At 54.9% G+C, this 27,360-nt stretch overlaps 3 protein-coding genes across 10 annotated transcripts; 1 reads left to right on the forward strand and 2 right to left on the reverse strand.

Annotated features, from left to right (window-relative positions):
* The first annotated feature begins 564 nt into the window (after positions 1–564).
* SLC39A13 (solute carrier family 39 member 13) lies at positions 565–7,986 on the forward strand. 6 transcript variants are annotated; one of them, XM_081153370.1, is made up of 11 exons: positions 565–628; positions 1,210–1,332; positions 2,007–2,309; positions 3,921–4,034; positions 4,329–4,453; positions 4,849–4,953; positions 5,064–5,153; positions 5,904–5,954; positions 6,207–6,335; positions 6,518–6,617; positions 6,739–7,980. In XM_081153370.1, the coding sequence occupies exons 3-10, from the start codon at positions 2,015–2,017 to the stop codon at positions 6,578–6,580; spliced, it is 972 nt and encodes a 323-aa protein (XP_081009496.1). In that variant the 5' UTR covers positions 565–628; positions 1,210–1,332; positions 2,007–2,014; the 3' UTR covers positions 6,581–6,617; positions 6,739–7,980. The 6 variants fall into 6 exon arrangements, with proteins under 6 accessions (XP_081009496.1, XP_081009492.1, XP_081009493.1 ...); XM_081153366.1 differs by lacking the exon at positions 1,210–1,332 and having other exon boundaries at positions 566–628; positions 6,207–6,339; positions 6,739–7,986; XM_081153367.1 differs by lacking the exon at positions 1,210–1,332 and having other exon boundaries at positions 566–628; positions 6,207–6,350; positions 6,739–7,979.
* A 1,694-nt stretch (positions 7,987–9,680) lies between these two features.
* PSMC3 (proteasome 26S subunit, ATPase 3) lies at positions 9,681–15,442 on the reverse strand. Of its 3 annotated transcripts, none has more exons than XM_081155030.1 (13): positions 15,378–15,442; positions 15,173–15,250; positions 14,841–14,924; positions 14,183–14,308; positions 13,651–13,755; positions 13,473–13,535; positions 13,074–13,211; positions 12,481–12,624; positions 12,205–12,353; positions 11,270–11,366; positions 10,906–11,051; positions 10,036–10,117; positions 9,681–9,859 (listed from the first exon to the last, which is right to left on the reverse strand). In XM_081155030.1, the coding sequence occupies exons 2-13, from the start codon at positions 15,245–15,247 to the stop codon at positions 9,749–9,751; spliced, it is 1,320 nt and encodes a 439-aa protein (XP_081011156.1). In that variant the 5' UTR covers positions 15,248–15,250; positions 15,378–15,442; the 3' UTR covers positions 9,681–9,748. The 3 variants fall into 3 exon arrangements, with proteins under 3 accessions (XP_081011156.1, XP_081011157.1, XP_081011158.1); XM_081155031.1 differs by having other exon boundaries at positions 15,344–15,436; XM_081155032.1 differs by lacking the exon at positions 15,378–15,442 and having other exon boundaries at positions 15,049–15,201.
* A 1,304-nt stretch (positions 15,443–16,746) lies between these two features.
* RAPSN (receptor associated protein of the synapse) lies at positions 16,747–25,334 on the reverse strand. Its single transcript, XM_081154383.1, has 8 exons — positions 24,937–25,334; positions 24,086–24,424; positions 19,973–20,131; positions 19,359–19,457; positions 19,163–19,285; positions 18,635–18,688; positions 17,446–17,645; positions 16,747–17,056 (listed from the first exon to the last, which is right to left on the reverse strand). Exons 1-8 carry the CDS (start codon positions 25,126–25,128, stop codon positions 16,984–16,986), a joined length of 1,239 nt encoding a protein of 412 aa, XP_081010509.1. The 5' UTR covers positions 25,129–25,334; the 3' UTR covers positions 16,747–16,983.
* Between the last annotated feature and the right edge of the window lie 2,026 nt (positions 25,335–27,360).

A 27,360-nucleotide genomic window follows, 5' to 3' on the forward strand; every position in this document is an offset into this window, starting at 1 on the left:
AGAATAAAATTCCCTCTTCTGAGGTTCCCGGGGCCAGGCCCCTCCCTGCGGCAGGCACTTCCCCTTTCCCCGTTCATGGAGGAGCCGGGCCGGGCTGACTCAGAACCGGAGCCGCGCCGCCCCCTCTCGGGGCTCCGGCCGCCTGCGAGTCCGGCAGTCGAGCGCGCCCCCGTGCGGCCGCGCGGGACACTGCAGCCCGAGAGGAGAAGCGGCGCCCAGATCCGCAAGGCCAGCCGCCCCGCCCCGCCCCCCCGCCGCCCAGGGCTCGCGGTCCCTGCGGAGCCTCCGCCTGCGCCCTGCCCATCCTGGCTGAGCGCGGTACCCAAGGTTCTCCCACTTCCGCCCGGCGCTCCTCGCCGCCTCGTCCAGCCCGAGCGGAAGTGCGCTGGCAGCCCGGATCCCCCATGGCCGTGAAACGGAAGCGCTCCCGGACAGACACTCCCCACAACACCGCGGCACGCGGCGCGGCGGGTTCCGGGCAGGTCGCGTGTGACGTGGCTGCGCGCTGGGGGCGGCTCCGGGCCGGGGGCCGGGCTGCGGGGCCGGGCGGGGCAGGCCCGGGGCGGGGCGGGGCGGCGCGCCGCAGCTGGATGGCCGGGGCCGCCCGGAGCGCCGCCGCCGCTGCACGGTGAGTGACCGCCGGGCCCTCGGGGCCCTCGCCCTGGGCGGACGGGCCCTGCGGCCCCCAACCCCGGCCCGTCTCGCCCCGGGCCGACCTGGGCCGCTCGCCCCGAGCCCGGAGTTAAACTTCCTCGGGCTCGTGTCCGTCGCCCACGCGTCGCGCCGCATCGCTCCCTCGCTCTCCCCCTCCTCGTCAGTCTGTCCCACTCTCTCTAGGTCTCTCTCTTGCCCGTCTCTTGCTTCTCCCCTCCCTGTCCCCTTAGATTCTCGGCGCACCCCCTTCCCCTCTCCCAAACCTCATCTCTGCGTGACCCGCTCATCTCTGCGTGACCCGCCTCGGCCTCCAAGCCCGACCTGGCCCTGGCCTGCCTTTGGTCCCCAGTGGAGCCCCGCGGGTTTCATCAGGCTCTGCCTTCAGGCCTGGAGACCCTGGACGTGGGCATGTTTGCCCCGGCCGGAGGCAGCTGCTTTCCCTCCCTCCCACCTCGAGCAGCCCATGAGGAAACTGAGGCAGGGACATGACCAGCTCAAGGTCACAGCCTGCACGAGGCAGGGCAGACCACGTTTAAACCTCATGCCTGTTTGCAGATTGAACTTCTCTCTTGGTTGACTCACACCCTCCTGTGATCACCGGCTGGATACATTCCTGCTGCCCAGTGCCGCAGGCCTCCCACAGCATAAGGAGGGCTCTCTGTGCTTCCTCCATACCAGGCAGGTTCCAGTGCGTTATCAAGCTCACCTTAAGTGCACGGCCATGTGAGGGAGGCAACGCTTCTCTTCATCTTATAGACAAGGAGACTGAGGCTCCGAGAGGAGGCTTCAGAGCACAAAGTTAATGGCAGAGCTCGGAGCATCTGTGAGGCAGCTCCTAAGAGAAGCATCGATCCTTTCTCTTCAGTCCCACCTCCTGTCTGTCTCTGTGCCCCAGGGGCATTGGGCTCATTTCCTAGGAAGAAGTTCTAATGGTTCTGTACTAGCTCAGCTGCACCTCCTGATGTTGCCCCATCAAGCTAGAGAGTACCAGACTCTGGGGTGTCCTCACCAGGGCACATGCTGGCGGCAAAACCTCCCCTGGCAGCCAGAGACACCCGGCTGGGCTGGGCTGGGCCTCCCGGTGGCTGAGGGGAACCCAGCCAGCGCCTCACCCTGTCATTAGGGAAAATTTAGCCTCAGGCAGACATGCTGACAGTCCAAGGCCGGCTGAGAAGGAAAAAATGTGTGGCCCTTGGGATGTGGAGGAGCAGAGCCCCTTTGCTCTGTGCACCCACCATTTGGATCCACAGAGGCCCTGGGCCAGGCAAGCAGGAGGGTTAAGATACCATATTTCATAAGCAGGTATTCAGCCAAGGGTGGCAGCTCATGGAAGTGGCCTTTGTGTTTTTCAGCACCTGGCATGCCTGGATGTCCCTGCTGTGGCATGGCGGGCCAAAGGCTCCTCTTCTTCACTGCTGTTGCCCTGGAGCTCCTGGGAGGGGCTGGGGGTTCCCAGCAGCCCCTCCGGAACCGGGGGGCTGCAGCAGCCTGTCGCCTAGACAACAAGGAAAGCGAGTCCTGGGGGGCTCTGCTGAGTGGGGAGAGGCTGGACACCTGGATCTGCTCCCTCCTGGGCTCACTCATGGTGGGACTCAGCGGGGTCTTCCCGCTGCTCGTCATTCCCCTGGAGATGGGGGCCACACTGCGCTCAGAAGGTGGGTGACCCTCCTCTGGCACCGGGGCAGCCAGCAGCTTGGGAAACATGCTGCTCGTCCACAAAGAGCCGGGTCTCACATCCTGGGTTACAGCGTGTCGGAGGTGGAAGGCGAGGACAGAGTACAATTTCTCGCCTCGGTCCTGTAAGACCAGGGTGCACCATGCCCCTCTGCTCATTCACTTGTGAGCTCTTTTATCCTGAAAGAATAGCAGTCAGCAGACAGTCACTAAGGAACCGTGTAGATAGTGGTTAGAAATATGGATGTCAGCCTACCTGGGTTCAAATCTCAGCTCTGCCACTTACCTTCACTCTGCCTCCAGCTCCCAATCCTAAAAATGGGCTAACAACAGTGTCTACCTCATAGGCACTGTTGTGACTATTAAATGAACTCATATCAGTAAAGCACCGCCTGGTGCAGGGAGAAGGCTGCGTGTTTGTGGGTCCTGTGCTGGGTGTGCGGATGCAATGGCCAGCAAAGCACTCCCTTTAGTCTTCGCTCATCATGCAAAAGAGCTCTCAAACCAGAAGCCCCAGGAACACATGAGAGGCTGGTCACAGGCCTGCCTCTGGGGAGAGGGTCCGGGAAGAGGGCACAGGCACGGGTGGAGGCTTTTCCTTGGCTACCCTTTCATATGACATGCAAGTACTGTCTATCCACAAATGACACATTGTAATGAAAAGTCCACGAGATCAGGTGGGGAGCAGCTAAAAACACAGGTGCCTTTCGCCCCCACCCAAGAGTATGACAGTAAGTCTGGACCAGAGCCCCAGGAATCTTGGAAATGAGGGCTCCAGGCGCTTGTGCTTCCTTGTTCATTCAGTCACTGGGCTGAGGACTGCTGCCACAGCTGTGAATGGAGCCCTCCTGGGGCCCTGCTGTCGTGTCTGCTCATCAGCTCAGTCCCTCTCATGGCATTCCTGTGACCTGTGAGGTCAGTGTAGGGAGAACTTGGGTTATTAGCTCCATTTTATAAATAGGGAAGCACAGGCTCGGAGAGGTTCTTTGACCAACCTGAGGTCACACAGCCTAGAAGCAGTTTCCCCTGGGATAGTTGCTGTCCTACCTCCAAGCTGCCTCTGCCCTCTGGGCCTCAGTTTCTTTCACACCAAGGCTTTGGACATGGCTCCCCTCAGGCACTTCTAACTCTGGATGCTGCAAGTTGGCAAAAGTCCTCAAGTCTCTGTCACTTTTCTGAGAATAACAGTGGCTAAGAAAAGAAAATTCCCATTTAATGAGCACTAGCTATATGTACTGTCACTGAATTCCCACAAGATCCCTATCAAATAGGTACAATTATCCCCAGTTTACAGAAGGGAAAACTGAGTCGCAAGGGCACCAGCTGGTGGGTTGGGGAGATGGGACCTTAACCACAAGGCAGTAGTGGCTCTGCAGCCAATCAGCAAGTCAGGGTGTATTTCTGCTGAACACCCAGCCCTTGCTGGGCCTGGGGGATGGGGAACCCAGGAAGGGCAGCAGGCCATGTCCAGCCTTCTAGAGGCTTACACTCTGGTTGGGACAACACAAAGAGCCTAGTAAGCTGTGTGGGACAGAGGCCAGGCCAGGAGTCCTGGTGGGTCAGCTTCTAGGCCCCACATCTCTGCCTTACAGCTGGGGCCCAGCGCCTGAAGCAGCTGCTCAGCTTTGCCCTGGGGGGACTCTTGGGCAATGTGTTTCTCCACCTGCTGCCTGAGGCCTGGGCCTACACGTGCAGCTCCAGCCTTGGTGAGTGAGGTTACAGGCTGGGGCAGGAAGGTAGGGGTTGGAGGGGAGCTGGTACCCATGCCCAGGAATGGCCTAGGCCGCGCATGCTCTGGCAGAATGGCTGGGAGAGGGGTTCCGGGTATCTGGCAGGGAATTTGTCCTGCTTCCTGTGGGAGTCCCTGGGGCACCGCTGCCCCACCAGCCAGTCCTGGCCCCCTGCCTCTGTCCCTACGCTGGACTAGGTCCCAGTCCGAATGGCCCCCCTTCTATTGTCCTGGCTTGGCTTGGCCTGGCCTGTCAGTGCTGCCTCTGCAGGTGGTGAGAGGCAGAGCCTGCAGCAGCAACAGCAACTGGGGCTGTGGATCATTGCTGGCTTCCTGACTTTCCTGGCTTTGGAGAAGATGTTCCTGGACAGAAAGGAGCAGGAGAGGACCAACCAGGTGAGCCCCAAGCCCCAGGATCTGGATATCTCAGTCTCTGTTTTGTGGTGGTACTAGGGCCTGGAGGCTCGGGTTTTGAGTTGAACCCTGAAAAGACAGTCTCTTGGCCTTTTTTGGGGACCTCTGGGAGGCTGGGCCAGCTTGTTTGGGGATCTGGGGTGTGACCAAATCAGCCCCTGCTGTGGCTTATTCTGAGACTGATAGTGACAGCAGCGCGGGAGGTGGACAGTATATTGAGTTTGGGGGGCATCAGCTGATCAAGCAGCAGAGAAATCTAGGCAGAGAAAAGGGGTGTTCCCTCTCTCTGTTTCTTTGTCTCTCGCTTCCCTTCTGTGTCCAACCTAGTCAAGTGGGGGGCATCTAATGTCACCTCTCCCTCCTTCTCCTGGCCCTAGGCCCCCAGCAAAGACCCTGCTGCTGCTGCCGCGCTCAATGGAGGCCTCTATCTGGCCCAGCCGGCTGCAGAGCCTGGCCTGAGCTCCGTGGTCCGGAGCATCAAAGTGAGTGGCCCACTCAGGGCCCCCTCCTCCTGCAGCCATCCCGCCCTGAGTGGCCAGCCCAGCTCAACCTTGCCTGCCTGGTTCAGCCAGCTTTCTCTCCCCTCACCCAGGTCAGTGGCTATCTCAACCTGCTGGCCAACACCATAGACAACTTCACTCATGGGCTGGCTGTGGCCGCCAGCTTCCTTGTGAGCAAGAAGGTGAGTGGGGGTTGGGGTAGGTGGGGCCCAGGCAATTCCAGTGGGAGTGATGGTGCTTGTGTTGACCAGTTGGCTCTACCTCCAAAATAGGTCTCCAGTCCATCACTTCTTGCTCCCTGCATCAGCAACACCCTCATCTGAGCCCCCAGTCCTCCCTGTTGCTCTCCTGGATACGGCCTTCTTTTGTCCCGAGCCACTGGTCTGTTCTCCCTGCTGTGAACACCCCTTGTTGGGATCACAAGCCTCTGCCAGGCTGCTCGGCCTCTGCCTGCCTGCTTCTAGATGCTTCTCCCCCACCTTCCTCTGCCCACCTACTTGTGAACACCCAAGCTCTTTCCTTCTTCATGGCCTCCACTTCGCGCTGAATGCTCTTCCTCCCGCTCTCAACGCTGGCTCCTCAGCCTTTAGGCCTTGGCTTAAATGCACTTCCTCCTAGAGGCCTTTGCTGACCCTCCTCTGATTAGGCCTCCCCACTACTCATGCCCCAAAGCACCCAGTCCTTCCCCCGAGCAACTATCACAGTGTGTGACCACAGGGCTCTTTGTGTGTTGACTCAGTCGTGACCGCCCTCCTCCAGACTGTAAGCTCCATGAGGGCAGCTTCCTTGTCTGTTTGATTGGCTACTGTATATCTAGTCACCACACGGTGGCCAGGCAGGGCACTGAGAGCAGAGTAAACATGGGTAGACTGAGTGGACCAATGGGTGCCCTGGCCCTGGGCACAGACCCCCACAGACTCCCCTTCCTGCAGATCGGGCTCCTGACCACCATGGCCATCCTCCTGCACGAGATCCCCCATGAGGTGAGTTCCAGAGGGTCCCCGTTCAGCTTTGGGGGCCTGGGGCTTGGCAGAGGGATTGGGGGGGAGACTGCCTTGCAGTGGCAGGCTCAGGGCTGCAGCCACCATCTCAGCTGTGCTTCAGCCAAGGGGATGCGGGCTAGGGGCCCAGCAGCAGGGTTGGTGCATGGGGCTCAGTGTGCATGTTCATCCCCGAGGTGCTCAGGGGGCCTGGTCCTCCTGGGACCCAGAGTGATCATCTGGACCTTCCCTCAGGTGGGCGACTTTGCCATCCTGCTCCGGGCCGGCTTTGACCGATGGAGCGCAGCCAAGCTGCAGCTCTCTACGGCACTGGGGGGCCTGCTGGGCGCCTGCTTCGCCATCTGTACACAGTCCCCCAAGGGAGTAGGTACGGGAGTGGTGAGTGGTGGGGCAGGTGGCAGTCAGCAGAGGGGTCCCAGCCAAGGGCACACTTGCCCCACCCCTGGTATTGAGGCCTGGTTCTGCCCTCAGTCTACCCTGAGGGAGGGGGTGAGGTAACCCAGCTCCCCTGGGCTCCCAGCCAGTCGGGCCTTCTCCCACCACAGAGGAGACTGTGGCCTGGATCCTGCCTTTCACCTCTGGTGGCTTTCTCTACATCGCCCTGGTGAACGTGCTACCCGACCTCTTGGAGGAAGATGACCCATGGTGAGTGACCCACTAGGACTGCCACTCACGGGGCCCTTAGAGGCTCAAGGAGGGCTTTTCTGGCCTCTTCCCCTCCCCCTCACCCAGTGCCACCCTTGAGCCCTGTCTCCTCTCCCCACAGGCACTCCCTGCAGCAAGTGCTTCTGCTCTGCGCGGGGATCCTGGTGATGGTGCTGTTCTCGCTCTTCGTGGAGTAACCATCCCTGACACCCCACCCCTCACAACAAGACTTGGATTTACTCTGTGACCATGTGTGAAGGCAGAGAGGGCGAGTGTCAGAGCCAGCAGGCCTCCGACTAGACAAGAGGATGGTGTGTGTGTGTGTGTGTGTGTGGTGTGCACGTGTGGACAGAGGTGTGTGAGACCAACACAAGTGTGTGAGACCGACACTGTGATCCCTCATGCACTGGGCCCAGGACCCAGTGCCCACGCCCATCCCTAGCCACACTGTGGTCCTCCCTCCTTGCCACCCTGTCATCTTGCACCTCCCAGAGAGAGCAGTGAGGAAACCAGCACTGGTCCCAAACTGAGGCCTCTCCCCACCAGGACCCCAAAGGGAGTGAAGGGCAGCCCAAGGAGCCCTCGGCTGCAGGGAACCCCAAAGCTGTCTCTTACTGGGGCCTCACAGGTCCCTGGCTGAGAGTAAACCCCTCTGCTCATGCACCCAGCCCTGGGCAGCCTAGCAGCCAAGGTGGAGGTGACTTCTCTTTGCTGCATCCATGGTCCTGGCTCCTCTGCCAGCTCTAAGGCCAAAGAAAGGAAAGGCAGGTGCTCTTGCAGCCCCCAGCCCCACTCAGCACTGACAGCCCTACCCCTCCCAGCATGAAACTGGGAGATGCTTTCTAAGATTTGGGCCAGCTCCTGTCCCCCAGCAAATGCTCCCTGGCAGCACCAGCAGCTCTTGCCACCTCTAGCTGCCAAACAGCAGCCTGCAGGGCAGCCAGCAGCCCTGGGCAAGAGAGGCCTCCCAAGCCAGCTCAGGATTGCTCATGCCAGCACAGGGGCCAGGCAGATATTCTGGGGGCAGAAAGAGAGTGGTTCATGGCTGCCCCTCCCTGCTCCGGCCCCTTTTACTGTCCCAGTAGGGCTGAGGTGGGGGTGGTGAGCACTCCATGTTGTCAGCACTCAGGAATGTGCTCTGGGAGAATGCTGAAGCCATAATCCCCAGCTATTTCCCTTGGCTGACGCCCAGGTACTCAGCTGGCCCACTCCACAGCCAGGCCCCAGCCCTGCTGATCGACCGCGGACTTGCTCAGAAGTGGCCATCAAGAGGGTCTGAATAGTTTTACAGCAGTTTTGCTGATTCCGTTTGTATCTGTAAATACCTATTCTATATATAAGATGCAAATAAATATTATACACAAACTGGCTGCCTCTGTCCTGCGCACCATCAACCACAGTTGACCGGAGTTATTCTGGGCATCCGTGCTCCAGCCAGGCTGGCAGCTCCATGGCCCAGGCTCCTGCTGGCTGCTGCCAATCTCGTCCCCACCTTCCACCCTCTGCTTTGTGCTATCTCTGAACTGTTATCCTTGCAGTGCTTCTCAGAACAGGGTAGCACGTCACATTTCCCTGGCTCGTCTTGTAAGCTTTTTGTCCCAATAAGACAAGCCTGGCACTGTTGTAGCCCACAGCACCCCCAAAGGTGGCTTCCTCATTATATAGATCTACAGGCTAGTGGCTTTTCCCCAGCCTGCCCCCTGAGTAATTTAATCAAGGAAGGGAGCTCCATGCACAAAGGCATCTCCAGGTTTAGCCTCAATTAAATTATTTTTTCATTAAAAAGAAAAAAAAACCGGGATCCTTATTCTAAACTACAGACCCTCACCTCTGAATGTGCTGGGTGTATTGACAGGATCAGGCACTAGGGGGCACTGCTATCAGGAGAAATCAGAAGGGGAAGTGGAGCCCCACCCACTCTTTCCAAGCCAAGGACAGCCTGCAGTAGCCTGCTGGCAGAGAGCAGCATGTCTGCACAGCATCACCTAGTCTGGTACAGGGGCTGTGAAGCCCAAATTGCTGTACCCTCAGTCTGGCTCTGAATCACTTTTCTGCAAAAAGGGATCCGCTGCGCCTTACATACCCAGGATCTGGTGGACCTGCACCTAATCTGTCGAAGGAACCCAGGCTCTGGCTAGCCCCCACCCTCCCCTTGACACCGCTGAGGTTCCTGTGTTGAGCCTCAGGTTTATTAGGATGCCACAGACAGGTGAATGCCCCAGGGAACAGGGAATGCAGGAATGGGGCAGCTGAGCCAGGCAGGGGACAGAACCAGGGCTTCACAGAGGTTCTGCCAGGGGCTCCTCAGGCATGGGGTGGGAAGTCAGTGGGATTGCTGAGACATGTGGGTGCATATCAGGGCACTTTGGAAGGAAGGCGGGCCTGAAGGTGCTGAGACTACAGGGGAGGGGATCAGTGTAGGTTAGGAGCCCAGACCTCTAGAAAGGCTCAGGTCCAGTCAGTAGCCTACGGTAGGCATGTCCCTTGGGAGAGGGGACAAGGGAAAAGGAGGGTGTAGGGGCTTTTGCCAGAGGACAAACGAGAACTGATGAGTTGTGAAAAGCTGTTACTAAAAGGCCATTCAGGGGGGTTTCAAAGGATATGGGACCAAGATCTTGCTCAAGGTTCATTTTTCAGCCAGAGGAAATGAGCCAAAAGAGTTAATGGGGGCATGTGGAGAAACGGGAGGCTTGGAGGCCAGGAGACAAAGGAGTTTCAAGGGGAAAAGACCCAGAGCCTGGCTTTTCAAGGAAGCAAGGCCAAGGGCCAGAGCACCAAAATGAGAAAAGGGAAAGGCTGGCTCTATTTAGGGCCTTCATTCTAGAGCTTCAGTGCCATAAGCCTGAAAGCTCAGAGAGGTGGGGCAGGGAGTGGGGGAGAGGGGTCTGGAGGCACACGGTGGGCGAGGCCAGCTGCAGGACGCAGTCAACCCTCTGAGGGCACCTTGCCTTGACAACTGGATTGAGGCCCACAGCTGTATTGAGTTTCCAGGCACCAACACGTGGGGAAAGGGCCTCGAGTGAACACCTCCACTCTTCCACTCAGAGACAGACAGGTGGCAGAGACCTGAAACCATCTTTTATTATGAATTTTAACCAGCAAGACGGCCGGGAATGGTGTGGCAGGTGACCCTAGGCATAGTACTGCAAGTTGGCTTTCTTCTTGGCCTGCACCTCCAGGATACCCTCCATGTAGTCCTCGTGGGTGAGCTCCGTGGCACCCCTGCGTAGTGCGATCATGCCCTGCACCCAGGACACAGAAGCTTTAGGGTGCCTCCCCGCATGCCTGGCCCAGCTCCCAGGGGTCACAGCCTTCTCAGCCTCTTGCCCTCAGCAGTTTCCACTGGCCAAAGAACTCCGGCCCTGTCCGGGGAAAGGGGCAGGAAGCACCCACTCACCCACCTCACCCCACCACTCACCGCCTCCACACACACAGCCTTGCACTGGGCCCCGTTGAAGTCATCTGTACAGCGGGCCAGCTCCTCATAGTTCACATCAGGACTGTGGGAAGACAGATGCGACAAGGCTGAGTTACTTATGAGGATAGTTACTTATGTGCCCCCACACTGCTCCATCAAGTCAACTCACTCTGTGCCTCATTCTCTTCATGTCAAAAGCTAAGGGGAGGAAGAGGGGCAGTGAGAGGTCAGACCAGGTGATTTCTGTCTTGAGCTCTATCTTCTAGAAATCTGTACCTGAGACCCCAGGGATAGACTCAGGCTGAGGCGGGGAAGCAGGAGGGTGTGGAACACAAATGGCCACTCCCCTCTCCTAACAGGCCCTGAGTCCACTTGCTGCTGCCACTTTATGATCTCTCATGCCGAACACTATGCTTGACACTGCCACAACCCTGTAACATTGGTGCCATTATCCCCAAGTCCCAGGCAAGAAAGCTGAGGCTTAGAGAGGTTATGTTACATGCTGAAGATTCCAGAGATCTGAACCCAGGTCCATCTGGCCCCTGGCTGGATCCCCCTGGACCATGCTGGGCTGTGCCCATCTGCTGATATCAGGGAGGCCGGGAGACCTTCCTATTGTGGGGAAGGAGGGGGGCAGGTGGGTTCTAAGGAGCAGAGCAGGCAGAATTAGGGTCTTAACCCCAACAAGGCTACCTCAGGCATCTTGGGAGAAACGGAGGTGGTTGTGTGGAATAGTGCTGTGTGAACGGGCTATGGAAAGGAAAAGGGACGGGCGGAGGCCTGGGGAAGCTCAATACAAAGAGGAGAAACAGGCCACTCTGCTGCGGCCCCTTCAGAGCTCAGCACCCTGCTCGTGGTGTCCTTGCTCACCTGACGTTCATCTTTCGGGAGTGGATCTGCATGATTCTGGCCCGGGCCTCCTCATTGGGCATCGGGAACTCAATCTTTCGGTCCAGGCGGCCAGAGCGGAGCAGGGCAGGGTCCAGGATGTCCACTCTGTTGGTGGCTGCGATTACCTGAACAAGGGAAGTAGTAGCAGTTTGAATTGAGGAGAAAGGGGTTCAGTGAGCTAATAGTCATGGCCATGAGAGGCAGAAAGACAGCCCAGGGTCCAGGTGAATGGACAGGGGACGTTCAAGACAAATCCCAATTCCTATTATACCTGCAATAGCGAGGTGACCAAGGAGGTACCTGACCTCTAAGCCCTGTGTTCTTTATCTTCAACAATACTCACCTTTACTTGGGTGTTGGGCTGGAACCCGTCCAGCTGGTTGAGGAGCTCCAGCATCGTCCTCTGTACCTCCCGGTCCCCGGCCTTCTCACTGTCAAAGCTGAGGCCCATAGGAGGCCAAAGACACTGGTGAGGCCACCGCTTGGGCAGAGCCCTCCCCTCCTCCTCCACCCACCCAACCTGTCCAGGGTAGGGAAATGTCTCACTCAACTTGGGGTCCCCAGTCCAGGGACTAGCACAGAAAAGGTGTCAGTAACTACTGATTCCAACATTCAGAAACTGGAGAGGCTGCTGGAATCAGGTGCTGAAGCTGAGGATAAAATGTGAGCAAAACCACTGCCTGGGCTAGTGCTCTGATGAACGTGCCATTGCAAACTGAGCAAAGCTTAAACCTACAGGGGTCCAGCCCAGACTTGGAGCATAAGGGAACCTAGGCAGGTGTCTCTGAGGAAGTGTCCTTCAGCTGAGATCTAAAGACTGAAAACACATCAGCTGGGCAACCAATCACTAGAGAAAAGGGAAAAACCAAAAGTACATTCCAGAGAGGAAACAGCAAGTGCAGAATCTCTCCCACTGCAGAGCCAGAGGGAGGGGGAGGCATGAGGCCAGAGGGGAGCAGGGACAGCCACACAGGGGGCGTTATAGCCCATGGCAAGCCCAAGCATTTACCCAAGGAGCAATGGAGAAGGCTCAGGAAGGGTTTTAAGTAGAATCTGTTTGTGTGAAGGGCTATGTGTGCATGTGACCAGGCTTTGCAAGGAACATGCAGCCAGCTGTGAGAATGGATGTTCGGGGGAGAGATAAGCAGAAAGGAGGCTGGTTAGAGGAGAATTTAGGAAGTAGAACACAAAAGGAGAGCTGCCATCACCCAAGGAAAGGGGACAGGGTGGGACAGTAGGAACTTAGAATAATCTCCTTGGTGAAACCCAGCACCTTACCGCTTGGTGCCGATGGCATCCAGCTCATCAATGAAGATGATGGATGGAGCTTTCTCCTTGGCCAGGGCAAAGGCATCCCGGACCAGCTTGGCACCATCCCCGATAAACATCTGCACCAGCTGGGGGCCAGCCAGCTTCAGGAAGGTGGCCTGGGTAGGGTAGGAATGGGGGTTGACAGAATCAGGCCAAAAGCACCATGAGAAGTCCGAGAGGCCCCTTTGGGCCTGTAGTGCTCAGGCCCGCCCGTTCCTTCTCCATCCTTCCCAAAGCACTCACCTTGGTCTGTGCAGCACAGGCCCGGGCCAGCAGGGTCTTGCCCGTACCCGGGGGACCATACATCAGCACCCCCTTTGGAGGTTGGATCCCCAAGTTCTCAAACTTCTCCTTGTGGTTCATTGGCAGGACAATGGCCTCCACCAGCTACCAGGAAGAAGTCCTGAGTGAGGAGAGTGAAGCCCTGAGGGCTCCTACTGCCCAACTTTTAATGGTTTCAACCCCAATCTGTAACCCTCCTATTCCAATTCAGGGACACTGCCCTCTCCTTCCCCCATATCGAGAGAACAAGCAGAACGCTCACTCCCACCAAGGCTGACTATGGTCTCTCCAGGAACGGCACGATATGGTGGAGTTACAGTTCCAGCTCGGAACTCACACCGAGCCTGAGTTCCAGTCCTGGCTCTGGCTTTAACCTTCTATAGTCCCAAGCAAGTTATTCAATCTCTCTGGATCTCAGTCTCCTAAACTGTCACATGGCATCCTTCTTGCCTTCCTAAAATGCTAGGAAGATAAGACGCACATCAGGGGGAAGTGCCCTGGTTAATGAAGCAGAAAAATACAAAAGGCTGGCATGGCTGCTACGCCTCCCTCACCTCCTGAATCTGTTTGTCCAAGCCCCCGATGTCACTGTATTGTTCTGTGGGCCTCTCGTCCACCTCCATGGCCTTCACCCGTGAGTCATACTCTGTGGGTAGAGTCTCCAGGATCAGATAGGAGTCTTTGTTCACACCCTGGGGACACAGCACAAAGCCTTCAGATTTGTCCCAGCTCAAGGCTTAACTAATTGGCTGGGTGACAGGTGCCTACAGAGTGAAAAGTGATATGGAAATGGGTAACACAAAATTCAAAGAGCAGGTAGACAGGATCTGATTCTTCAGGCTGCTCTGCTGAGATTCAGGGCCAACAGTGGCCTGGGCCTGGGGCAGGGCATGCTGGTCCATGGGAGAAACTTCACTAGAAAAGTTCTTCCTGCACTCAGGGACACAACTCACCACCAAGTCTCCGGGCTTCAGTTTTTCAGCATCTACCAACCCAATCACAGGCAGGAAGTATGTCTGTAGGAAAAATTCAAGAAGCAGCCTCAGTTACTGCCCTCAGTAAGGCTCTCTAGTCCTTTCACACACACACCCCTTACCCTCCTCAGTTCTCCTACTATTGAGCCAGCCTCACCTGTCGTGTGGAGGTCTTGATCACCGCACACTTGCCCTTCCTCTGGGAGTCCAGGTCAATATTGGCACCATCCTCCTCTTGGTCATTGGGATCAACATCCAAAAGCTGGGAAGGGAAAAGCTTAGATGAAGAGGCCCTGCTGAGCCCACTGAATTCCCCAGAGCCAGTGTTGGTCTGAGACATTCCCAACACTTGCAGGGCTGGCCATCCCTGCATCACTCCTCAGACTAGCCCTGAGCTCAGCAAGTGCAGTGGATAAACCATGGGATTGATAAGATCGCTGTTTAGGTGATGCTTCTCTGCATCCCCAAGGAAAAATAACCAGTACAAAAGAAGACATGTGAGCCTTCTGAGGCCTTTTCCGGCCTTATATATCCCCCTAAAAATGCACACCAGGAAGGGAACCGTTGGAGGGGTGCCCCAATATGCAATTTGGGCCTCAAAACTTTACCCACTCTTTCCCCAAAGGCCCATCACAGGCTGTTTTCCAAGCCCCACTAACCCCTCTCTTCCCCTCTACATACACACACACCTCGATGACGTTGGAGACAAGGTACGGCAGGGTCTTGTTCACTTTGATTTTCTCACTGTTCTCTTTGATCTTGTCCTTCATGGCTTGGAGCTCGTGGGTAACTCGTAACACTTCACTCTTCATAATCTGGGATGAAGACCAGTGGAAGCAAATGTTCGGCCTTGGCTCAGTTTATTCCAGGGCCTTGTAATGGGTGAGGTCCAGGCTGCCCAGGGGACCCTCCCACACCCGCCCACTCAGCTGTTAGGCTCTCTGAAGGCTGAGCCTGAGGTCAAACAGGCGGCCAGCCTGGCAACCTCCTGCTGAAGTACTTGTAGTAAAGGGAAAAGAGCAAGACTTTGGGTCAAACAAATAGAGATTTTAGCTTCCACCTTTTATTAAGGGCTGGGTAGTTCAAAATAAAAACCTTCTGAGTCTCAGTTTCCTCATCTGTAAAATGAAGATTCCCTAAAAGAAGGATTATCAAGAGGAACACTTTTAGACCTTGTTGCGAAAGGTAGTGTGATGATTCCTACTCTCAAGCCTGGTCTCCCAACACCCTGTCCCTCTTAAGGCTTAGTTTTCTTTCCTCTTTTTCTGACCCAAGTAGGAAACCACGGTCCCCATGCCTCCCCTGCGGAGGCAGCTGGGATCACCTGGACCTGCCCCGTATGCCCACCTTGATTTCACTGTCCAGCAGCCGCGTGCGCTGGATAATCTCTTCTGTGGACATCTTGAGCACCTCCTCCCCGATTCCATCTTGCTGTTAAAAAAAAAAAAATTTTTTTTTTAAACTGAGGGCAGGTATCCGCTTTCTCCAAGCCCACTCACAGCCTCAGTTTCCCCGTCCATAAGACTAGAATGAAGGAGTCGGGTTCCTTACTCACATTCCAAGCGGCCGCGACCCCGGGACAGGGCCAGCCCTTGACCCCCAGGCACCTCCTCCCCTCCCGCCAAGGTGGTCTCCCCGCTAGCCCCGGCTCTAGGACCCCCAGCTCTCCCAGCGCGCACCTCGGCCTCATCCCACACGGTCGCCATCTTCTCCTGCCGAGTCACTGGACTCTCGAGTTCCGGCAGCAGATTCATTTCCTAGAGGAACAGATCGAAGATCGCACTGGGCGGGAGCCGTGGCAGAAAATTAGTACTATCTTTCTTCGCACCAGCCCTTGGCTAGTAGCAGACCTCTTTCTTCAAGTCCTGACTCTAGGCGATTTACCTACGGCCGCGTTGTCACAACGAATCTGCTTCTCTGATTCAAAAGGCGACGCGCGGGCCAAAGGACCCACCCCCATGCCTCCTGAAACGTTCCCGCCCTCGTCCTGTTTATGCTGCACTATTGGCCGGCGAGCGCAGTGGGCGGGGCCTGGATGTATAACCGGAAGGGGAGGGAGAAAGACGAGAGCCGCAAAGGCCACTGGGAAATGTAGTCTTAGTTTGGCCCATAACTGAAAGGGCGCTTTGGAAAGAGTCGTTGAACCTCCGAGGCTGGCCCATTAGGAATCAGGGGATTCACTCAACCGCTCTCCCTCCCAGACTACGCGCCAGCCGTGTGCAAAGGGCAAAAAAAAGAAAAGAAAAAAGGTGAGGGGGCATGACACCTCAGGGAGCATTTTTGTCATTATTTATTAAAGCAGAAGCTGGCCACCCAGGGTTACCTGAGAGAATCCTTAACCAGTCTGAGAGATCACTGCTGCTACCAACTTCAGAGCAGGTGCCACAGAATTGCCCGTGAGGGAAGAGCTCGATTGGCTATCAACCTCTACAATTCAAAATTGAACATCATGTCTGTAATCATTTCTTTTTAAAAAAAATTGTCAGAACAGATTTTTAAAATTTTATCTTTATTGTTGAAAGTATTACGGACGTCACCCTTTCCCCCCCATTGACCCCCTCCACCCTGGCACCCCCAGGCCTTCACCACACTATTGTGTGTCCATGAGCTATGCATCTATGCATATAAGTTCTTTGGTTAATCTCTTCCAGCCTCCCTCTCCCCTCTTCCCTCTGAGATTGGTCAGTCTATTCCATGCTTCTATGTCTCCAGATCTATTTTGTTCATCAGTTTATTTTGTTCATTAGATTCCACATAGGAGTGAGATCATGTGATACTTGTCTTTCTCTGACGGTCTTATTTTGCTTAGCAAGATACTCTCTAGTTCCCTCCATGCCGTCTCAAAGGGTAGGAGATCCTTCTTTTTTACAGCTGCATAGTATTCCATTGTGTGTAATCATTTCTTTTCATCTCACTGAGTAGGACAGATCTCTTTGGATCAAATGAGACTCATTTGTTGCACCTGTGTCCTCTGCTCTGGGTTAGGGCTTCAACATACCAACTTTGGGGAACGCAATTCAGTCCATAACATCTTTCTAACAGACCTTCTATGTTGCTTATTATATTTACTGTTTATCGAATCCTCCCACCCACCCCTGCATGTCAGCAGCTCCTCCCCACAGGGATCTTTGTCTCTGGCTCACTCGCATCCAAAGAACCTAGAAGGGCGGCTGGAGGCACTGACTCATATGTGCAGAGGTATGCTTGTGTCTGAGGAAGCTCACATGGGCAGGGAAAGTCAGAATCATTGGGACCAGGTACAAATGGTTTATTTTTCTATAAAGAGCAAAGTACAAAGAGGTGGGGGCAGCAGCGGGGCCTTGAAGGGCAGCTGTGGGCAGGCCCCAGGCCCTGGTGGAGGCCCGAGGAGGTCCTAGTGGCTGCCCCAGGAGTAAACAGGCGTCCAAGACGTGGCCAGTCAGGGGTCTCCAGCATGATGGTGGAGAAGGAGCGGAGGACGTGAGGCAGAAGTCCACGACTGCCAGCGAGGTCACACAAAGCCAGGCTTCATGGAAGAGCGGCGGCAGTTGGGGCAGCTCCGTGTCCCATTGTTCTGCAGGCACCTTGGGAGGCAAAGGGCTCTGTCTACTCACTGAGCCGGTCCTTCCATCCTGGGCCAGTGCCTCCCTCTCCTACCCCCTCTTCTGCAGGGGCTTGGAAGGTGTCAAAGGAAGAAGATGGCCCCAGACCCCTGTGTGCAACCCTGCTTGCCCCATCACTTGGCCTGGAAGGGGCGCACCTCCAGGTGTCTGAACGCCATGGCCTTTCAGAGGCCTCTCTGAATTCTCTTGGGGAAGAATGATTGTAAGAATGGCCACCTCACAGGGCCCCTGGGAGGATTCAATGAGTTAATATATGGGAAGTTTTTAGGAACTGCTGTTACTATTGTGATTAGGCCCTAGAGCACCCCAGAGGCCTGTGTGCCCCTGTCCCAGCCGGCGGAAGCCCTCACCGGAGGTGGAAGATGTGGGAACAGGGCAGGGCCTGCAGCCGGCTGTTCCTCTCGCCTATGGACTCCCCGCACAGGCCACAGTAGAGCTCTGTCTCCTCCACGCACTCATGGAAACGCACTACATGGGCACGCAGCTCCCGCTGCAGCCCCTTGCTGCGGTAGATGCTCTCGCTCAGACAGTGCAGCTTCAGCTGGCTCAGCTGGGCCCCCCGAGACAGGAGAGTGGGTGGAGGGAACGAGACCAGGTCAGTGTCGGTGAGCAGCTGTCCCGCCTCCCTCCTTGCCCAGCCCAAGAAGCCATCCCAGAAGGGTCACCGGGCAGTCAGGTCATACAGCGCGCAATCCTAGGCACATTCCTGCCTGGCTGATGGACCTAGGAAAAGCGTCCTGCCCTCTCTGGGCCTTGGTTTTCCCTCATGCAGAATGAGGGGGTGGTAAGGTCAGCGGTCTTCACCCCTAGAACCAGCCGGAGACCCCATGTTTTTGAAGGGTTTTATTGACCAAACCTGCTGCACTGACTCCATAATAATCGTGTTCCTGTTCTCATTAGTTAAATATACACAACAGCTTGTTAGCACTTCTGACCAGCCCAAGATACTTAGGTAAACCCAAGTGGATCTAACCAAGCCAAAGGCACATATATTTGGCATCTTAGGACTATTACCCACTCCCAGAGAAATGCACATCTAGAAGACTTTGAGAAACACTGAGCCTATTTTCAATGTTGAAAGGTTTAGATACAATTATTAAATTTGGAGAGGCCACAAATCTTTAGAGTTAAGACAGGCCAGTTACCAGGTAGTGAGCACCCCTGTGAGCCTTGCTTTTCTCATCTGTGAAATGGGGCTCGCTATACCCACCTTGCAGGGAGACAGTGAGGACTGGAGGCAGTACCTACAAGAGCCCCATGGTGCCCAGCTCTCAGTGAGTGGAAGCCACTGTTGGGAGTTTTAATGACCATCAAGGCCCTGAGGAATTCTGATATCCTCCAGCTGGGACTTCTCGCCTAGCCCTTGGAAGCACTCTCTGGGTGGAAGAGAAACAGCCGGGGTCTGGGGATGGCTGGAGCAACTCCTGGAGATCCGGAAGGGCTCAGGGCATGAGGGGACTCGGGGGGGCCCTCTCCACCCACCCACGATCCCACCTTGGGCTCTTGACTCCAGACCCAGGAGACAGAATCAGGTCTGACCTTGTTTCCCACCTCCTCGGCCAGGTCCTGGGCTCTCTCGATGGCATCCAGAGCCTGGAAGGTGAGCACAGGCCAGGGCTGTGGACAGGTGGCTGACAGAGGCCTTGGCTCATAGGAAATGAAGGGGTAGGGAGAGGCGGGCGTGGGGAGGGTGACATGGCTGGGCAGCTGCCCTGTGTGCGAAGGTAGCAAGAAGAGACTGGGGTGCAGCTGTAAGAGCTGTGTGGGTGTTGTCTCCTGCCTCAGTTTACTCAGGTACAGAAGGGGAAAAATATCTCTGAGTTGCAGGGTGTCATGCTATCACGGGAAGCAGTTAAAGCATCCTGAGTTCGAACCCCAGCTCTGGCCCTTTACTAGCTGTGTGACTGGGCAACACCCGGGCCTTCTCTGAGCCTGGAAAATGGCCTGGAACGCCTAGATTGGGATGAGGCTGATGTTAGACAAAGTGTCCGAAAGAGTCCTGCCCAGGACCAGCCCCACAGATTGTTGGCTGGGAGCACTGGGAGAGCTGGGGGGACCCGACCTCACCTTGTCCGGTGCCTTCCTGGCCACCCAGCATTTGGCCACACCCAGCAGCACCTGCACCTGCCCCAGGCGGTTTCCGATCTCGGTCATGATGCTCATGGCAGAGTCGTACCTGGGGAAGGCTGTCTGCACAGCCAGGTGGGGGTGGGGTCAGGCTGGGCCAAGCCTGCCCCCCTGCCCCACATCCTGGTGACCTCACCTCCAGGTCCCCACGGCTCCGGTGGATGTCAGCAAAGCAGAGCAGGCAGAGCGCCTGTAGTGGCCGGTCCCCATGCTGCAGGGCAATCTTCATAGACTCCTGTGAGAGAGGTCTGTCACTTGGGCCTGCTCATCTGCTCCTACCACTGGGGAGCCCTCATGGGCAGCCCAGGGATCACCAACATCCTCAGAACCCAATACACCAATCATGGTTCTCAGGCCCCACACACCTAACCAGTGGCCTCACTGCACCCAGTAAAGTGGAACCTGAGGCTCAGAGAGCAGAAGTGACTCCATCAAGATCACCTGGCTAGTAAGGGGAAAAGCTGAGATTTAAACCCAGGTGAATGGAACTTCAGAGATGACTCTCTTCCTACTTAAAGTGTCCCACAGAGGATGTGTGGTGGGGGGCAGAGGGAAGCCCCCTCCCATGAGAATGAACTGGAAGGGAGTGAGGTTGGGATGGGAGAAACACGCATCCTTCAGGGGCTCAGCTATAGAAAGGCTGGACCAGGAACAAGACTTGGGGCCTCAGTGGGCTATTTGGAAGGAGGAGGCCCACCTGCTGTGGGCCCCAGATCCTGGCCCACACCACTACCTGCCCTGCTGCCCCACCTCACAACACTCCATGGCACTGCCCAGGTGGCCCAGCAGGCGATATGCCACGGCCATGTGGTACTGGCTCATGGCCCGGTACTTGAGGCTCCAGCCTTTGCCGTAGTCACTGACGAGCTCTGCCGCCTTGCAGGGGAAGAACAGGGCCTTCTCGTAGTCCTGCAGGGACACAGGGTGGGGGCGGGCAGGAGAGGGCAAACTAAGTGTCAGGAGCTGGCCCTAAGTTGAGGGCTGTAGGCCCTGGCTCCTCTGGCAGCCAGGAGCCCATAGGCCCCACCGGGTGCTCATTCATTCTTTCCGGAATCCAGCAACGAGTGATCCAGGCAGAGGGAACAGCCAGTGCAAAGGTGTGGGCTCCATGAACACAGGGGTCTGCATCTGGTTTGCTGAAGTTGCATAATAACCCACTGCTTGGTTCTTGGCACTTAGTAGATGCACAATAAATATTTGTTGAAGGAATGAATTAGAAGGCAAGAATATGCAGCTGGCTTTTCTCCTCACCCAGTCCCAGTTGGGCCCCTCACCTTCAGATACCCAGAGGAGTGTGGGGGTGGGGGATACCAGGGCCCCACCCCCACCCCACCCGAGGTTGCCTCCTGGACCCTGCAGCAGCTGCCCACTGAAGGCTCTGTGACTGATTGCCTCGGCTCGAAAGAACATCAGGACAGACTCAATGAGGCAATGAAATCATTCTCTCGGCCTTTCTTTCTCCTCAAACCTCCAAACGTCCTTTCTACCTGCCCATTATGAGCTGAGGACCTTGCCTCACACTCCATTGTTACATATAAGATATAAAATAATGTTATATACAATATAATGCAATATAATATGATTGCATCATAATACATTACATTGCAATATACTATATTAGTATAACCATACAGGAAAAAAATTATTTCAAATGAACTTACAACATACACTTGTACAGTTCACCCATAGTGGGATGTATTATAAAGACAAAAAACAGCAAAGAAATCTTAGTCTTCCCTCAGTTGTCTTTTTTTAAATTTTTTTTAGTAATATTGGTATTGTCTTTTGAAACTATTTTATGTATCCTGTAGGGTAAATATTTAATTGTGTTGTTAGAAACCAAGATTTTTAGTCTAAGAGAAAAGAGAATCGAGTTTAAAATAAGTTAAGGAAAATCCTGAACCATTAGACTTGAATTGGAAACATCACTATGAAACATCTTGGCAACTGAAAAGAATTAGAAGCAACAGCAACCCAGTAGCAGTGAGCACCCTGAGAGCCCCTATTTTGCCTTTAAATACACTTTCCTGCTAAAAAGAACCCAAAGGAATGGCTGGTCCAGGTCTGAGGGAAGGGATATAGAAAATAAGCCTGGGACAGTTTATTGGGCCAGAAAACAAAACGCTTTCCAAGATTAAATGAATCTTGTCAAAGGACACAGGAGCCATACTGCAGGGAATTCCACTGATTAAAGTTAAGATAATGTGAACATCAAAGAGAACAGTGATTGCAATAGACCGAAGAATATTGCACATAAAGAAAATCCAGCCCTGGCCGTTTTCTCAGTGGTTAGAGCACCGGCCTGCAGACTGAAGGGCCCTGGCTCGATTCCGGCCAAGGGCACCTACCTCGGCTGCAGGCTCGATCTGCGGCCCCAGTCAAGGGGAGGCGACCAATCGATGTGTCTCTCTCACATTGATGTTTCTCTCTCTCTCCTCTCCCCCTTCCACTCTCTCTGAAGAGCTTTGGGGAAAAAAGTCCATGATTTCATAGTGATACTGCAAAAAGAGGAAGCAAAAGGAACCAATAAGTGTGGCCACTGAAGGCAGCTATCACATCAACTCCTTATTCTCAAAAGTGGTAATTAAAGGGGAAGGAAAAAGTTTTTAGTCTGCCTTTCCTTTAGGAACCGTATTTCAAAGTAACCAACTAGCCCCAAGAGATGAGGGGAAGTTCTTCTGTATAGAAAAATCCCAGCTAATAATTGTAGCAAGAATGAGAGAACTTGGTGATGGTCATTTTATTAGGGTGAAAATGAATGAATTGATCCACGCAACAAACATCAGTGGATGCTAACACCATTAGGATAAATGTCACTGCAGAACTGAATGTTCCCAGGAGTCATGAAAGGAAAAAATGCAAACCCTAAAACGGAGGGACCAGGCCGTCACTCCCTCAGCCACCCGAGACGATGTCACATGAAGAACACAGCATCATTCCCGTAGCATTCTTACTGACCTCGGGCCGCCTAAATCTAACCAGGTCGTTATCCAAAAGCCAGTTCATAGGGAGGAGAAGAGACAAAGGAACAGTGGCATGGCCCCTTGAGGAAGCCGTGAGACAGTGCCAGGGAACATTCTACAAGGCAGCTCATCTGGGAAATCAAAGGGGAGGGGAGGAATTTTCTACCAAAAGAGGTTTAAGAGACACACTAACTACTGCAATGTGTGGCTCTAGTTTCTATTCCAGTTCAAAGGAGCCGAAGGTACAGGCATGTTTTTAGGATAAGCACAGAAATTTAAGATAATTAAAGTTGTTCATTATGGTGTGTGTGATAATAGCATTGAGATTAAGTAAAAAAGTGTCCTTATATAAGAAAATGTCCTATTTTCCCCCCCAGAGATGCATACTAAACTACTTTGGGGTAAAAATATCATGATGCCTATAATTTTATATCACAGCACTTCAGTTAAAAATACGTCAATCAGAGAATAAGACTTACGAATTGGCAGTTACGGGATAGTCACGGGGCTGTGAAGTGCAGCATAGGGGATACAGTCAATACTGTAATAACCACGGATGGAGCCAGGTGGGGACTAGACTCATCGGGGGGATCCCTTCGTAAGGTATATAAATGTCTAACCAGTGTGCTGTACACCTGAAACGAATATAATACTGAATATCAACTGTAATTGAAAAATTTTTAATGAAAATAGAAAAAATATGTAAATCAAATATGGCAAAATATTAATAATTGTGACATCTAAGTGGATATATGGAGATTCATTACATTATCTCTGGACTTTTCCGTATGGTTAATTTCCTTCGTACTAGAAAAAGGTTTGAAAACACCCCTATTTCTCTCCAATCCTATTGCATCTCACTGAATCGCTTCCCTGTCCCTCTAGCTGCTGAAAACAAAATCCTCAGTGTCGTCCTGGATGACTCTCATTTCCTTACAACCCGGCTCTGATTAAAAACCATCTGCACACTCATTTACCCCTAGATTTATTGAGCATCTACTATGTGCCAAGCATTAACATCTGCCATGGGCCAAGCGCAGCCTGGATGCCTGGGGAAAGAACAAATGCTCAGGACCGGAAGGCTGTGGTCTCTGGTCCCATCAGTTCATTCACAGTCTGCCTCTCCCCTCCCCCTTACCCTCTGACCCCACCTCCTATCTCCTCACCACGCTGGCTTCCATCCTTCCTGGAACATGCCAGGTATGCCCCCCACCCCACCCCACCCCACCCCAGGGCAGAGCTTTGCCTTAGCTGTTCCCTCCTTTCCACTGCTTTCCCAGATTTCTGCATGACTTACCCTCTCATCTCCTCTGTGAGACCTTCCAACGTCCAGTTGTTTGAAATTGCAGCCCCCCCTCCTCGGCACCTCTCACCCCCTTTCCTGCTTTCCTTCCTCCTCAGAAGCACTTTCTAGCACACTGTGCAGTTAACTTTCACTGTGTTTACCCTCTTTTCCCCCCAACTAGAGGGCAAGCTTCATGAGACCAGGGACTTTGCCGTTGTTTTCACTGCTGCACCCCAGGCCAACAGTGTCCTGCATTTAAATGCTCACTAAATATGTGATGAATCCTTACAAACATGCTGTACAGTAGGTCCTACGCTCCCTCGTGATATACCTACACCTACCAACGTTCAGGGAGGAGAGGTGCTGTGTCCAGGATCGCACAGCGAGCGGGTGACAGTGCAGGGTCCTCGCACAGGAGCCTCCCATCCCCCAGAGTCAGGCAGATTGAGGTTTGAATTCTGGCTGTGCCCCTCCTGACCCAGTCTTTACCTTCCTGGGCAAGTGTTACCCTCTGGGACTCCAGTCCATCTCCTCCCTACTAAACAGGAGGACTGAACAAAGTGATGCAAGGGGAGCCCGAGCCCCCCGCTGCCCTCCCCCTGGGGCCCGGCCCACCTTGACCTGGGCGTAGAAGCTGCCCAGGCTGCAGCAGACGCGGCACTCGAGCATGGTGTCGTCGTTGTTGTGGGCGTAGCGCAGGGCCTTCTCGAAGCTCTCCAGGGCCTTCTGGAAGAGGCTGAGGCCCAGGAAGGCATTGCCCATGCTCAGGCTGACCTGGCCCCCGAGCTGGGCGCCCGCCCTGGTGCCAGGCAGGCCGAGGCAGGTCTTGCAGTAGGAGATGGTCTTGTGAAACTCGCACAGCTTCTCGTTGCTGCGCGCCAGGTTCAGGTAGCTCTCCAGGAGGAAGCTGGCGTCCTCCAGTTCCCGAGCGGTGTCGATCTGCACCACGGCAAACTGCCCACAGGGTGGTGGGCATGTGGCCGTCAGCCTGAGCCTCGGACCAGAGCCTCCACCCCGCCGAGCCTCACATCCCGTAGCTTCAGAGCCCGGTCTCCCATGCCAGCCTCAAGCATTCTCTCTCCCCCCATAGGCTGGGAGCTTCAGCCCTGGGGCCTCCACCTTCCCAACCCCAGCCGAGATCTTCAGTCCCCAGCACCCACCCACCTCCAGCCTCAAGCCGGGAGCCAGCGCCCGCAGATGCAGACGCAGACCCCAAACAGGGAGGCTGGAGCCTAGACTCCTGGCCTCCAGATCCCCACCCTGCAGTTCAAAGCCACAGGCCCAAATCCCAAGCCAAGACTCCGCATCTAAGACCCAGGGCCTCAGGTGTGAGTTCAGAGCCTCAGTCCTGGGCCACTAGCTCATGGGACACAGGGGAGCCTGAGGAGGCGGGAGGGGGGCCGGGAAGCCTCGGAGAAACCCAGCTCTGGCCCCGTCCTCCCGCGCCAGCTGCGGGGCGCGCCCACCTTCAGCATCTCCTTGTAGCGGCCCATCTCCGAGTGGGCCGTGACCAGGCAGCCCAGCACGCGAAAGCGCCCCACGAGGTCCGAGCTCTTTTCCAGCACCTTCATCCACACCTGCAGCGCCTTCTCTGTCTGGTTAGACTGGTATAGCTGGAGCCCCTTCTCGATCTGCTGCTTTGTCTGGTCCTGCCCCATCCCCAGAGCCCCACGACCCACAGACAGACCCTGGTGGCTCCCTGCCTCTAGGCACTCATGGCAGGGGACCCGCAGTGCTAGCTGCCCACTGAGCCCCGGGAAGGAAAGTGGCACCAGGCAGGAGACGAGCAGGGCCTGATGGAGAACCGGTGCCACTCTGGGAACAAAGCTGGTCGGGCCCCTGTCTGCAGCTGTCCCTGCCAATTGGGGCCACGTGGCCACTGAGGAATGTCAGCTGCAAGGTCACGCGGGCCTCTGTCACCCCCGCCCCCAAGCTGAGAGGTGGCTTCCCAGGTATGCAGGCACCCTGTCCCCTGGGCAGCCCCTTGGGTGTCTCTTCGGCACCTCTGACTCTGGCCCTGACCCTCCTGGCAGGGCAGGGCAGGCCTCCCGCGGCCTTGCCAAGGAGCCACCTCTAGGGGTGGGCTGAGAACTGGGAGGAAGCAGGAGTGAGCCTGGGCACAGGGGCAGCGGGAGGCCGGGGCATTGCCCAGCCCTAAGCCCTGCCTCTATGGCAGCACAGCCTCCCCCCGAGACCTCCTCCCCTCCCCCAGGCTTTGTTCCTGTGATTTCCCAGGCTCCGAGGTCATTTACCCCACATGCACCTACCCACACCATTCCCAGCATCCTAACTCACAGTGTGACCCAAACCGAGTCACTGACCGCTCTGGGCCTCAGTTTCCTCATGTCAAGTGAGGATAACAACAGGCTGATAAACCCTAACTCAGGGCTGTTATGAGGCAGAGTTGTGGGTAACAGTGTGGGCCCTGGGGCTGTCAGGATTCGAATTCTGACTCTGCCCTTTATTAGCTGTGTGGGCAATGTGACTGTGGGCCAGAGAGAAATGGTACCTATGTTGCTGGATTGTTAGAACTAAAAGACGCACTAGTTGACACGGATTTGGAATGTCCCTAGCATACAGGAAACGTTCCATGTGTCGACAAGAAGAGGTCATCCCAAGCCGTGTCTGCTCCACGGTAAACTGCCCACCAGGGACAGAAGTTGGCTCTTGGAGGTTTCAAAAGTGTGTTCCCCTCCCCCCCCAAAAGTGTCCCAATTTCAATCCCAACCCAATTGGAAAGGTCCTTGATAATGAGCTTTCATGCCAGACATTGTGGAGAAGGGCAGAGTCTATGCAGGGGGCAGAAGCTTGAAGTGCCGGGCTCCTGGGGTGGAGAAAGGCCCTGGGCAATGGGACCCCTGCAACCTGCCAGCACCCGGGTTGTCCTCCCTCTCTGCAAACCAGGCTCCTTGCACCGGGGCAAAGTTCACCCTTTCAGAGTAGGACGGTTGTTTTCAGCATGTTCACAAATTCGTGCATCGATCATCACTAATGCAGAACATTTTCATCTCCGGAAAGAGAAGCCCGTATTCATTCGCAGTCACTCCCTGCTCCTCCTGTGTTGTGGGCTGAATTGTGTCTCCCTAACCACCATTCCTATGTTGAAGTCTTAACCCCCAGTATGTAACTGATTTGGGAACACCGTCTTTAAAGAGGCAAAGTGAGGTCATTAGAGTGGGCCCTAATCCAGCGTGACCAGTGTCATAAGAAGAGTTAGAACACAGACACCCACAGGGAAGACCATGTGCAGAGAAAGAAAAGAGGAGGCCATCTACACCCAAGGAGAGCGGCCTCAGAATGAAACGAACCCTTTCAACACCTTCAGCTCTGACTTCTGGCCTCCAGACTGTGAGGAAATAAACTCTCGTGGTCTGAGCCCCAGAGTCCGTGGTGCTTGGTTATGGCAGCCTGAGTAACTAACACACCCTATGACCACAGTCTGCTCTCCATAGATTTTTCTGTTCTGAACATTTCATATGAATGGAATCATACAGTCTGTGGTCCTTTGTGACTGGCTTCTTTCACTTAGCGCAATGTTTTCAAGGTTCACCCATGTGGTAGCATGTATCAGTACTTCACTCCTTCTTATGGCTGAATAGTATTCGTCGTATGGATGCACCATTTTGTTGATCCACTCATTAGTCAATGGGCATTTGGGTTCTTTTATTTTTTGGCTGTTCTGAATAATGATCCTATGAACATTCATGCATGAGCTTTCATGAGGACATGTTTTCATTTTTCTTGAGTATATATATATATATATATACATATGAATGTACACCTAGGAGTGGAATTGCTGGATCATGTGGTAACTGTGTTCAACTTTTGAGGAACCGCCAACCTGCTTGCCCCAGGGCCTTTGCACCGCTCGATCCCTTTCCTCTTGTCTC

The sequence above is a fragment of the Miniopterus schreibersii genome (genome assembly GCF_964146895.1).
Source record: "Miniopterus schreibersii genome assembly, chromosome: 12".
In the NCBI taxonomy this organism is placed as follows: domain Eukaryota; kingdom Metazoa; phylum Chordata; class Mammalia; order Chiroptera; family Miniopteridae; genus Miniopterus; species Miniopterus schreibersii.

What these genes read in the sequence shown, in the direction of transcription:
- SLC39A13 (XM_081153366.1), top strand. Translation starts at nt 2,015, where the DNA reads ATGCCTGGATGTCCCTGCTGTGGCATGGCGGGCCAAAGGCTCCTCTTC. An exon ending in TGCACGAGATCCCCCATGAG is followed by an intron (nt 5,955 to 6,206) that starts GTGAGTTCCAGA and finishes ACCTTCCCTCAG; the next exon opens with GTGGGCGACTTTGCCATCCT. An exon ending in ACAGTCCCCCAAGGGAGTAG is followed by an intron (nt 6,340 to 6,517) that starts GTACGGGAGTGG and finishes CTCCCACCACAG; the next exon opens with AGGAGACTGTGGCCTGGATC.
- RAPSN (XM_081154383.1), bottom strand. Translation starts at nt 25,128, where the DNA reads ATGGGGCAGGACCAGACAAAGCAGCAGATCGAGAAGGGGCTCCAGCTA. An exon ending in GCTACAAGGAGATGCTGAAG is followed by an intron (nt 24,425 to 24,936) that starts GTGGGCGCGCCC and finishes CCCTGTGGGCAG; the next exon opens with TTTGCCGTGGTGCAGATCGA. An exon ending in TCCCACATCTTCCACCTCCG is followed by an intron (nt 17,057 to 17,445) that starts GTGAGGGCTTCC and finishes TTGCCTCCCAAG; the next exon opens with GTGCCTGCAGAACAATGGGA.
- PSMC3 (XM_081155032.1), bottom strand. Translation starts at nt 15,183, where the DNA reads ATGAGGCCGAGGTGCGCGCTGGGAGAGCTGGGGGTCCTAGAGCCGGGG. An exon ending in GATGCCATCGGCACCAAGCG is followed by an intron (nt 11,367 to 12,204) that starts GTAAGGTGCTGG and finishes TATGGGCCTCAG; the next exon opens with CTTTGACAGTGAGAAGGCCG. An exon ending in AGGCTGTGTGTGTGGAGGCG is followed by an intron (nt 9,860 to 10,035) that starts GTGAGTGGTGGG and finishes TCCTGGGTGCAG; the next exon opens with GGCATGATCGCACTACGCAG.